Source organism: Notolepis coatsorum (genome assembly GCF_963971535.1).
Source record: "Notolepis coatsorum genome assembly, chromosome: 3".
Taxonomy (NCBI): Eukaryota; Metazoa; Chordata; class Actinopteri; order Aulopiformes; family Paralepididae; genus Notolepis; species Notolepis coatsorum.
The window spans coordinates 38,555,373-38,568,409 of record NC_140167.1 but is presented as its reverse complement, the minus strand read 5'-3'; the positions used below and the strand labels follow the sequence as shown (position 1 = coordinate 38,568,409).

Here is a 13,037-nt window from a genome sequence, read left to right as displayed (position 1 = left end):
AATACTGTACAGGGCCTTCCGTGGCACACAGAGGGCCCTTGAGCTACATCTTAGCTCAGTGTCTCCTGCCCTCTCCTCTGAAAGCCATGGCTGGCCAGTCTGACTTGATGGACAGTCATTCTCAGTCCGGTCGGTACGACACAAGCCTCTTCCCTCTTCACGCAGGGGAGGAAATCCATTCAGGTTGGATTAATCTCATGTTTGACATGCCGAAGTATCCTTAACACAGATACTTACTGGGTCAAGAGTCAATCTGATACTATACAAAGGCCAGATACGCAATCTCAAGTTGCTGTTACACAAGGCAATTATGTGTTCCATGGTGTAGTACATTAAACGTTGTATCTCTCTATCTTGAATACTGATGATTAGATATACTATCTCTCTCTCTCTCTCTCTCTCTCTCTCTCTCTCTCTCTCTCTCGGATCTGACTGTGACAGTTCTCGCTGAAGACGACTGATGACCTGCAGTTTGGATATAAGAAGCTGTGCCCTGGAATAACTGGTCATCATACACCCTGGTCATCATCAACATCACACACTCAAGAGAGTCACTGAGCTCCATCCTTTCCTGAGAGTTGAGCTAATAGGTCTTCAGCAAGGCTGTAGACAAAAATATTTTTAGTCATAGGATTTGGACATAGATGAATTATGGGTTTCTTTAAATTAATGTAATCGTGCAGAAGAAGGACCCCCTTTAAATCTAGTGTTTATTAAAGACCAAAGAGTATTTATAAATGTTACTGTGAAACAAAATATGTGCATATAATTTTCCAGGAAATAACTCAGCATGAAAGAAAGCCTAAAGAAAGACACTAAAAAAAGTCCTGAATGGTGGATTATTCGTCTAATCCTAAAAACGGACTTGTTGACTAAGACCATAATGGCCCATTTGTCAACTAAATCCTAGTGTATTTTAGGAGGAGGCAGCTCTAAGACAAAGCAGAGGGTGACTAAGACTTCCTCTGGGAGTCTTTCCTCCAGCAGGGCTGAGATTGTGCAGGCTACCCTGGATGTGCAGGCTACCCCGGATGTGGGACAGATGTTGCCTCTCTGTCCCTGTGGGACCTGGGGAAGCCTGGGAAAGGAAACTGCCCGGCCCTCGGGTGGAAACACATTCTGCTGCAGGAGGAGGATGATTGGCTGTTGCAGCTGCAGCTAGGGGGAGTTGGGATATACCAGAGATCTCTCTACGGGATTGGCTTGTTCTTGGTCACGGCAGGACTGGGAGCTCTTGCCTGATATCAGACAGAATTGTCAAGTCGTTACATTCCATTTCCATCTTCAGTCTGACATTGTCTCCACTCTAACCTCCACTCAAATTGATTCCCGTCCTCACTCTAATTAATTCTCTGGGAACTGTGGCGTGCCTGGCTCACGAAATTCTGATCAAACTGTCAAACTAGGCGTTGCAGATAAAATAGGAATTAAGATCCAGCAATTGCATATCCTATTTCTCGCATTTCTGATATATTTTCAGAAATATATTTTAGTGAACCGTTTAGGTGGTAAAAGGTTCACGAGCAAGACGTCATGTTATTCCAGCTCCCCACGCTTGACAACAGCTTGACAACAGCGTTAGTCCCACCTGTGGCGCTGATTGGCTAATCGTTAGTCCCCCACATTGGATAATCACTTTTTCAACCTAGAAATCGCTGTTTCATGTCACAATGCCAGACCAGAATTGGCTGGAAATGGGCGAATTCAAAGGTCTGGACCCAGCCAATGGAAACGCTCCTCTGTCCCAGAAAGAAGTGGCTGTCCTTGGTGGCAGGTTGATATTCATTGAATGTTACACAACTTCTCTGTCACACTTTTTAGGGCATTTCTGTTTCATTTGACAGAACAGTGTCTGACAGGAAATCAGGGGATGGAGATGGAGGATGACCTGCAACAAAGGGGACAGATTTGAACCTAGGATGTTGCGATTACACGGTATGCATCTTAGCATGGTAAGGCAGCCCACCCATCCACTAATGATTTATTTCGGAATCCTTTGCACACCATTTAGTTTAGTTTAGTTTATTTATTTAGCACATTTAGAAAAAACAGTGCTAGGAGGGAACGAAGCCCAAAGGGTTTGTACAAAGTTCCACTCCCATCTCATTGTCCATAAACAATATGAACGAAATACATGTGTAGCATGGTCTACAAAATGAACTACAAAACAGGATCAGAGACATAAGGCAGACACTATAGCGAAAACATGGAAGATTGACACGAGTCAGTAACAAGAACAATCTTGGCATTGGCACCATTGGCCTATGTTTCATCTGGGAGGCGCTGATGCTGATCTCCGAGCCAACTCCTTTCTAAACAGATTAGTTGTAACTTGTAATCAGATTGTCCATGTTGATTCGGGCCACCACAGAGGGCAGACCATTTGGGCCTCGCGTCGACCTCAACCCCACGCCTTCAATAATAGATGCCATGCTGTTGACACATGGCAGGTGGCTATACACTAACACTTCACAGGTTAGATGAATATTTCATATCAAAGCTGTGCAATCACAGCACACACATCCCTGTTTGAAGTTTGGGGAATGGATCATGTTGAAATTGGGGCATGTGTTGAGCTGTTTATAATTACTCTAGCCATCTGGAAATTAGAGTAACATGCTATGGTTCAAAGAAAAAGTATTTCTCAAAAGTAGATTCCGAAAAATCCTCAGTGCTGTTTGCCTATTTTTGAAAGAGCCAGTATGTTAATTGGACGAGATAAAAACAGAGCCGATTAATAATACATCACCCTTTTTTTGCGTCACAAATGTGTTCCGCTTTCATCACACGCATGACTGAATAGTTCCTACACGTCGTCCTTGAACAGAACCGGCGAGGATGCATCATCCTCATTCGGACCAGAATCCCAGAGAGGCGAGTGATTGCGAACAGCGTCTAGCTTCATTAAGTCAGTTGTGTTGTGTTGTGTTGTGTTTTGTTGTGTTGTGTTGTGTCGTGTCGTGCTCAATGAGGCTTCCTAGACGGCACACAGCCCGGGCCGCAGCATCGCATCTTTTGATTTGGTCGGCTGGAAACACAGCGTGTGTCTGAATCCTTCGCCCTAGGCAGCTTCCCTGGTGCTGTGGGCTCCACTCAATAGAATTGTGTGGAATGTTTTCCCCTCTGCTTCTTGACAGATGACTGGCAGATGAAGATTATGAGGAGGAGAAAACACAACACAAAAGGCCAGGAGGGCCTGCAGAGTGAGCTGCTCTGGTGTCTGTGCCGGCCGGGCCTTGGCCCTGGGCCAGCCCATTTTCATTGGGAAAGCCCTGAGCAGTGGGGCTGGAAGGGCTATATATATAACTGGTTCTGTTTTTCTCGCTGACAAAGCCCTCTCTCTCTCTCTCTCTCTCTCTCTCTCTCTCTCTCTCTCTCTCTCTCTCTCTCTCTCTCTCTCTCTCTCTCTCTCTCACAATGTTATTGACTAAGACACCCAATTACTGCCTTCCCGTGCTTCGGTAGATAACACATTTGTCCCGTCCAAATTCTTTGGTAGACAACATATTTTCCCCGTCCTCCTCTCTCGCACTCTGTTGCAGTAAGGATGCGTGATTAGAGCATCCGTGACACATTTCAAAGTCCCCCTTCATTTGTCTTCCTCTTCTTGGACTGGTTTTCTATCGGCTAGAGACTAATGAATGTCTAATGAGGCCAGTCTGTCTGGACCTATGCATTCCCCCCCTCCTCATTGAACGTGAAGGGCAGCGTGGCGTGGCACAGAGTCTGCAGTCACACAGAGCCCACAAGAGCTTCAGGACACGACCCTCGTGCATGTATAAAAGATGTGGCCTGCGACGGAATGACTGCGCAAATTAATTCATAAATAATGACTTGGGTTTGGGGCTACATGGGGCCGTATTGCAACAACACTTCCCTACTGTTGCTGCATTACAAAAAGGTGCCCCTTGGCTACAGAAGGGACTGGCTGGAGGATTGCCATAATGAATTCCTCAGCCAAGCGACCATTATTTCCACTGCCTGACTTTGTCTATTTGTTGTTTGAAAAAAAAAGAAAATAAATAGAATTCTATTGAGGAAAGCCATATTTAGCATGTACTTTTCATACAGTTTGATGAATAACATTATTTAAATGGTGCACAGACACACATTTGTGGCTGTTCTCATATGGGTCTGTGAAGTCATTGTTTATGCTATGTTTTATGTAGTGTGTAAGTATGTTAAGAGGATGGATGGATGTGTGTGTGTGGGGGGGGGGGGGGGGGTTCTGCATGCCTCCCTGTGCATGTACAATTGTACAGTGTGTGTGTGTGTGTGTGTGTGTGTGTGTGTGTGTGTGTGTGTGTGTGTGTGTGTGTGTGTGTGTGTGTGTGTGTGTGTGTGTGTGTGTGTGTGTGTGTGTGTGTGTGTGAGTGTGTGTGTGTGTGTTAAGTGTCTGTGAACATGGACGTGTGTGTGTAGTGTGAATGTGTGTGTGTGTGTGTTAAGTGTCTGAATATGAACATGTGTGTGTAGTATGGATGTGTGTGTGTGCGCGTGTGTTAAGTGTCTGTGAACATGAATATGTATGTGTGTGAAGTATGGATGTGTGTGTGTGTTGTGTGTGTGTGTGTGTGTGTGTGTGTGTGTGTGTGTGTGTGTGTGCGTGTGTGTTAAGTGTCTGTGAACATGAATATGTGTGAAGTATGGATGTGACTGTGAGTGTGTGCGTGTGTGTGTGTGTGTGTGTGTGTGTGTGTGTGTGTGTGTGTGTGTGTGTGTGTGTGTGTGTGTGTGTGCGCGCGCGCGTATGTGTGTGTGTGTGCGTGTGCACGTGTGTTAAGTGTCTGTGAACATGAATGAGTGTGTGTCTGAGTGCCTGTGTGACACTGTGCTGCCTGAATGTCAGACAGGGAATTGGGTCTTGGTTGTGCTGCAGGCAAAAACCTCACACAGCCTTTTCTCTGATAAGCCAACCCAAATGGAGGGGGGACAGTTCCCACTGCAACAACAGGGCCATCATGGGATTCCTCCAGTAGTCGATCACGCATTTAATTTCACATTCATCTAGCTGCCATCCTGAAAAGCTAGGGGCAATTAAATCACGTGATAAAACAAAACTCATCCCACACAGAAAGAGGAGCGTACAAAGTATTACAGTGACTATCATTAAACTGTAACCAAGTTCACAATCATGCTTTTAATCCATTCATACACTGGTTTATTATTAGCAATAGAATTCAGATTCCTCCAGCGTAGCTCCATTGAATCATGCTTCATTGAATCGAGTATCATCTGTGTGACGTGTGGTAATGGCTCTTCCTCAGTGACCTTTGCAACCCACTCCATTATCTAACCTCTGACCTTAGAGTGACCCAGCAGGGTTATGACAGGGTCACTGTAGGTACACAGCCTCAAGAGAGAGAGCATTGGTCAAATTCCAAATTACATCATTGGTAACCTCGGTACAGCACTTTGTCACACGCAATTACTTAACCCGGTAATATGTGGTTTTCAAATCAAAGACTGCCGTTATGAGAATCAAGATAATCAATTGGAATCCATATAAAATACAATATGATCACGCAGGGTGCTGTTTACATTCAGATTCAGATTCAGAATACATAACTGGGGAAGAACAAATTCAATTTATATTCTATTCTTCGTGTTCTTTTTAAATCTGGAGAAAATTAAATACAACCTAAGGGGGTCTAATGAAAAGTTTGAAATAGTCTGGGGCCCTTTTGTTGGTTACATAGCCAAGCTAAAGACACTATAGGACAATGAGAAGGAAAGACGAGTGAGAGAGATATGTGTTTGTATGTTCTCTGTTTTCTGTTGTGTATTTGTAGGATTGGGTAGGGGAGGGCGGGAGGGCGAAAATACAAAATGTGCCATTCAATGTGTATTGTATTCCACTGTACCTTGACAACTAATAAATACATTTATTAAAAAAATATATATATATATTCTATTCTAGCTAGATACATAACAGTGCCGTGTAATTGATCCGGAAAAGGGGGCGGGTTTGAGCGTTGTTAGGGACAGAATGGTAAGAGTGACATCTGACCTCTTGATGGCCTTGTAGCAGATGATAACGGCAGAGAGGAGGAAGACAACTGAGGCACAGCCCACCGTCCCGAGCACTACGATCTCCATCTCCATCCACCACGGTCTCAGCACTGGTGGCTCAACCACTGAGAGAGGGAGAGAGATAGAGAGAGAGATAAAGAGAGAGAGAGAGAGAGAGAGAGAGAGAGAGAGAGAGAGAGAGAGCCAGAGAGAAAAAGAGAGAGAGAGAGAGAGAGAGAGAGAGAGAGAGAGAGAGAGAGAGAGAGAGAGAGAGAGAGAGAGAGAGAGAGAGAGAGGGAGAGAGAGAGAGAGAGAGAGAGAAGGGGGGGGAAGAGAGAGAGATGTTGGATCAGAGGAAGATGTGGTTATTATGCTAATTGCTTTCGAAGAGATACTGACTTTAACCTACATCCTCCCTAGTCCTGTCCTGCACAGTTGAGTCCGGTCCAGTCTTTTCTGAAGACTCATCATTAATGCAGTCCACCCCAACCACACGGTTCTACACAGCAACCAACCAGTGTAAAAATGATTATCAATTCATTGTAATATTATAGTGTTGATGAGTGGACAGTGATAATTTCCTCCATTTCCTTCCTTTTATTCACATTTTGTATGGGCTGGTTTTCATTGAGAAATGTGTGTACGCATGCAGATGGTGGGAGCAGGAAGTAATCACCTCAATAAGTGCTTCTAGAGAAAGTGGGACACGTGGGACAAGTAGACCGTCATTGCTACGCTACAGAATCTACCGCCAGGTCACGCCGCTCGAGGGAGCTCAACCAGAGCTGGCCAAGGCTGTGATCTCGTGTACTGATTTGGTAAGCTAACCCCCATACTGTTATTTCCTCATTCTTCTTTGAACACCAGGCCGTCTATTCTGTCCTCCCTCGTCTTCCTCCTCCTACACTGCACTTGAAACTAGCGTTCGGACCGAAACAATAACCCTAGAATACGCTCGGTCCTAACAATAGTACATGACAGAGCACCGCGGGAGTGATTTCCTCTCCTCCTTGCTCTCGGAGCTCAGGGAAGCGGCGGGGCAGCGCCTTCTTCAGGTCTAGGCCCAATGGTCAGAGATATCCAACCCGCGTCTATGAATCATTTAAGGTCCCGTCAGCCATTCCTACACCAGCACTCCTTGTCCAGACCAATTACACTTGCACAGTATAACCACCTGCTCTCTCCACATTAGATCTGTGGAGTATAAGACCACTTACCAGGAGTGCTCTGTGCGTCAGCAAAGTGTTAGTGTGCAGCAGTAGCGGAACCTCCGGTCTCTGCCTCTGCTCCTCCATCTGCCTCTCTCTCTCTTCCACTCACTGTTTATCTAAATATTTATTCATCTACTGTATGTGTTCCTCTCTCTCTCTCTCTCTCTCTCTCTCTCTCTCTCTCTCTCTCTCTCTCTCTCTCTCTCTCTCTCTCTCTCTCTCTCTCTCTCTCTCTCTCCCCTTTCTGTTTCCATCTCTCCTTGCCCTATTAACTGTGAGAAGTCAAGACCCCCATAGGAAATCCTCTAATTTCATTGTCGTTCAACATAAACACACTGTAATGAAATTGCAGCTGCTGCACTTGCAGAATTGTCATCCCATAGTGAACGAGAGGGAAGGCTTTTTCCACCATAGCAACAAATAACCCTTAGTAATGCTGTAGAATATCTCCCCAACGCAGCACATAACCCTTAGTAATGCTGTAGAATATCTCCCCAACGCAGCACATAACCCTTAGTAATGCTGTAGAATATCTCCCCAACGCAGCACATCTCCTGCGAGCGAATGACAAGGCACAGCTCTTCCCAGCACAGCAGACCACGTCATAAGTCACTATGAATGTGAAAGCCTGTCTCAGCCAAACTTCCATTTAATCCTGCGTTTTGTCAACGGCAGTAGGATTTAATTCAGCGAGTGGTGAGGATCTACTTCACTGTGATAAAGCTCACTCCTTTGAACCATTTTTAGCACATGGACCCTTACTTAAAAGTGCCAATTTCTTTTCATTTCCTCAAACTTTTTGTTGCAGATAGATAAAGGTCTCAATGTCCCAGTTCTTTCCCACCAGCTATGCATATTTATTGCCTATTTAAAGGCTACGGTTTAAAGTCAAACTCAAGTTCCAACAGTTCTGCAAAATGGGCCTATAGCACTAATGAAAGCAACCTGACTTTACAGTAAGCTGTAATTACAATAATTATGCGCCTCTGTAGTTTACACAGGGAAACTCCAAAACTCTGACTAAGGGCCAATTATTCATGTTATCTCCGCCCTCCACGGCACATTTCCCTGTGCGTCGAAAAAATGTATACAAATCAATGCGTTTTCCACAATTTGCTGTAACACTGTCTACCGAGGTGCGGATGCCACCCACAACAGCCCACAAATTAGTTTTAGTCCTGCTTGAAGCTGCGATTGGGTATTCAAACCCCCGCCTTAAAGCATAGTCAGGTGGTCATGTCAGTGTTTATGCGGTGCCCTTGACAACAGTCAGGTAGAGGTTTATAACTGGCTCACACAGTGACTCAGGGGGAGGAGGAGGGGCCGAGAGTGGGGATCTAAATTGACCAGACAGAAAGAAATCGTTGAAGCTGATTGATTGAAACCTTTCCACTACTGTCTGTTTGAGCCTTTGATGATGAAGCACTCTTCCCTTTACTCTATAACCGTTATGGCACTCGGGGTGAGCGATTCCAAAAAAAAGCACAGTTAATGGCCAGGAATGGTTGCATCATCAGTTACTTAACGCCTGTCCCATATTTCAGAGCGCTGCTCATTAAAGGTGCCCACGAGAACGTACAAATCACGTCAACTTGGAAGCGAGGGGACGGATGAAATAAATTACACTATCTGTCAGAGATTATGGAATATCTCTGCAGTGTGAGTAGAGGAAGAAGTAGAGTGGAGAGAGAGAGAGAGAGAGAGAGAGAGAGAGAGAGAGAGAGAGAGAGAGAGAGAGAGAGAGAGAGAGAGAGAGAGAGAGAGAGAGAGAGAAAGAAAACTGTGCCGCAACAGGCACCGTACCCACACACACATACACACAGCGCCCCCCCCCCCCCCCCCCCCCCCCCCGGCTCCACTTCAAAAACGAAGCTGGAGCTACTGGGCCGGTTCATTAGCCCCTTATCTGTATCAAACTAAAGCTAATTTAATTAACTCATCTGTGTTTTAATCAGGGGCTCCTCCAGGGGAAACCCTACCATTGAACCACTGAGCCAGGCAGCCCGGCAGGCATGGATTTCACATGCAGCTGGGCTGTCCCCAAGGTCAGGCCCGGCATACATTAGCCCCTCTGTTCAGCTGTCAACATCCTGCTGGCTCTGTCACGCACACACACACACACACACACACACACACTCACTCACACACATTTGTACACAATAATGCACGTGCAAACACATGTGTGAGCACGTACGCACACACATGCATGCACACAGACAGACACACACATAGGCACTCGTGCACACACACACACACACACACACACTCACACTCACTCACACACACACAGACACACATGTAGGCACTCGTGCACACACACACACACACACACACACACTCACTCTCACATACACACACACAGAGACGCAAAAGAACACACATCTCGTCTCGTCACAACTCAATGTTAAATTCTGCTCAAGCCCTGGTGTAAAAGATGAAAACGGGTGAGAGTGAGACAGCTGAGGCAGACAGTTTCGAGAGAGACATAGACCCATTCCATTATCTAACCTCTGACCATTAATGCAAGCACTCATGCATGCATACACACACTCATGCATACACAAACACACATCTGAAGAATTCATATTACAACATATTAAATTCTGCTTGAGCTCTGGTCTACGATATGAAAACGGCTGAGTGGGGGGGGGGAGAAATAGAGAGAGAGAGGAGAGAGAGAGAGAGAGAGAGAGAGAGAGAGAGAGAGAGAGAGAGAGAGAGAGAGAGAGAGAGAGAGAGACACAGGTGTGAGCTGAGGAGATGCGGGAGCTTAGATCTTACCTGTGGTCCCCAGTAGCCGTGGGGGTGGTGGGGGAGGAGGCGGTGGAGGGAGGGGGGGGTAACTCCTGCACTGGCATGCCAGCTGGCACTGTTCACTAACTTTCTCCGCCACAGTCTGTGAGCATGACCTCTGAAGTTCACCCTTATAGTGAAAACGAGAGAGAAAGCGAGAGAGAGAAAGAGAGAGAGCCAGAGAGAGAAAGAGAGAATGATTCAGGCGCTCTCCTTCAACACAGTGAGTAACAGCATCAGGGCCATATCCTGCATCATCAGTGCGGGTGCCTCAGCCTATAGTTATTGATGGTGTGGAGAAGCCTAGTGGGTTTCCTCACCATATCCTTCCAACGGTGCAACCACAGGAGCTGCTGTGTGTGCGCGTGTGCGTGTGTGTAGAGTAGACATGCAGAATACTACCACGTCTATGGCTGCAGCCCTCCTCTCCCTGCAAGAAACCACCCACCAACAGAGTGGGCAGCAGGCCGCCCCGAGGACTCCGAGGAGTGTGTGTGGGTGGACTTGGAAACTCAAGCAGATCACATTACATGTGAACCCTGCCAGCACTGTGACTGTGAACAACAGCTCACCACTATCTGTAGGCAGCAGCATGGGGCAGAGGTTAGAATAGTCATCCCCAGCACGCCTGCTGCAGGAATCCTCTATGGGAGGGAGAACTGTGTTGTTGTTATAGAGATGTGATGCTACTCCATGTCCTTACAACAATATAGCTGATCAAAGTGTGTGTATGTTGTGTACATAACTAGATGTATAATTCCTGCTATTGTAAACTCTCTATACACATGTATGTCTGTTACTAACTTCAGACAGGTGGTGCCCTGGACCAACACAAGCATGTCAAAAAGAAGCAAGGTATTAGACGTTAATTGCACATCAAATAAAGTTTACTTAACACTGTCCATTAGCTGTCACAGTCTAAGGAAATAGTCCAGTGATACATTAAACTCCAGTTACCTACTTGCGTAACATCTCCTCATGCGTAAAATCACAAGTGGCGCGTCTAAACATGATCCTTACCTGGCATGAGAGCAAAAACTGTGAGAGAAAGCAATGACCGAAGAAAAAAGGCCAAAAACTTAAAGTAAATGGCATTAGATCTTGGACCAGCATTCCTCTTCCGCTGTTCTCGAAGACACTAGGCAGCGTATCGAACAAATGAATGCAGTATACATAGGATTGGACTGTTTTGGAAATAACCATCCACCCTATCCAATTCAGCGGCGATATCTGTGACAGGCGTCTCCAGAAATAGTTTATGCCACAATAATTTTCTTCTTGAAATTCCGTTGTCGATAGCATAGGACAAGCAAGACAATGAAATGACCTGCAAATCTCGATAATTCATATCTCGAAAGTAGTTTTTATTGGCACTCAAATAGCGACCTGAATCACGCCGCTTGGTCTGCCGCTACTCCGTGCGATGTGAGGGCGGTAGATGGCCCATACCATGCATCCCTCCTTGGCTGCATACATGAGTGCAAATGGGCTACTCAAGCCATCGAAGTTGAAGAAAATTGTGGAAAATATCCTTAGAAATATTGTGCGATAGAACTCCTCACAATAGCTGTGGACTCATTAAACATCTCCTCAACTTATCTAAGCTAAATGTGCGCAAACATGCGAGTCCGGAGGGCAGAGCCGAGGGTTAAACCGATGCATCCCCCTCTCTGCCAAAATACAGCGGGCTGTTTTATAGGAGAGCATCACCGTGCCATCGCGCATCCAGTGGAAGTGCACCTCGCACTTGATGCAGCGCTCATATCAGCTCATCTTGACAGCGCCGGCTTTCCCCCAATCGTAAATTCTTTAAAAAGTCCAAAAGACAGTAAGAGATAACCGAGACACGGAAGAGAAATTGTCCCGTTTTGTTCAATGCGCCGATAATGCCAACTGTGTTGTGGTTTGAGGCTTGAGCTGAAAGTAGCCCAGAGCATGAGGCGAGTCTGAGAGGATGACGCCTGATGGACCGAAAGTCAAGTAGGCTCCTTGAGTGAGAGAGAGAGAGAGAGAGAGAGAGAGAGAGAGAGAGAGAGAGAGAGAGAGAGAGAGAGAGAGAGAGAGAGAGAGAGAGAGAGAGAGAGAGAGAGAGAGAGAGAGAGAGAGAGATTGGGGCACCAGTCTATAAGACGTCTACAGGCCGAAAAAAGAACAATGCATACAGTACTACAATCTACTACATAGTCTAATGGCCATATAGCCTAGGGTTACAGTACAAGACCAACTCTTAGAAATGTAGGCTAGTATCTAGCTATGATTATATAAAGATAACGTAATTTTAATCATAAGCTTGCATTCGTTTTCACTTTTTATTTTTGTTGTGACAATATATAATTATATAAACAAGAGTACAAATAAAGGCCAAGGCCTAGAATGCAGAGGCCTCGACGCTCGACTGCAGAGGATAGTGTCTTGAAAGGAGCAGCGGAGTTGCATAATAATGTTGGTGGTCTTTTTCATTAGAATCAGTTGTGAAAGTCTCACAGCCTATAGTCTTCAACACGATATTATAATGACAATGTCACATTCTACATGCAAGTTGAGATCCTGTCACCTCCTCCTCCACGTCTCAAAGATCTAACGGTAGGAGAGCTGCAGACTCAGCATATATATGTACAGTAAGGCTGATATAAAAACAGCTTCAGAGAAAACAAGTAACTATATGGTGCATTATTACAGTGGGACTTCATCTACAAACATCATTAACCATTCAAGAACAGAAAATACAAACAAAAACAACACAACAACTAAAATATACATGGCTGTTTACGTAATTTATAATTCGAACTCACCACCAACATCCAAGACACAATTACAATAGATTTAATTCATTAGCTTGTTCAACTATTAATTGAAACCAACTAATGAATGAAATGTATGGCTATTGATATTGTGTGTTGTGGGTGTTGGTGGTGAGGTCATGTACTCATAATTTCACCTCTTTGTATTATGTAAACACGTACAGTATGTAATGTTCATCCTCTTTTCACAGTTACAACCATCCTCCTATGTGCTCGCCTA

At 45.3% G+C, this 13,037-nt stretch overlaps 1 protein-coding gene across 1 annotated transcript in view; it reads right to left on the bottom strand.

The window, feature by feature from the left end:
• Window positions 1–11,770, bottom strand: part of prima1 (proline rich membrane anchor 1) — a 13,420-nt gene extending 1,650 nt beyond the window's left edge. Inside the window, exons 1-3 of the mRNA XM_084309471.1 lie at window positions 11,037–11,770; window positions 10,005–10,146; window positions 6,011–6,137 (exon numbers count right to left, since the gene is read on the bottom strand). Coding sequence (XP_084165597.1) covers window positions 6,011–6,137; window positions 10,005–10,146; window positions 11,037–11,318 — 551 coding nt within the window. The 5' untranslated portion in view covers window positions 11,319–11,770. The remainder of the gene's footprint in view (window positions 1–6,010; window positions 6,138–10,004; window positions 10,147–11,036) is intronic.
• Between the last annotated feature and the right edge of the window lie 1,267 nt (window positions 11,771–13,037).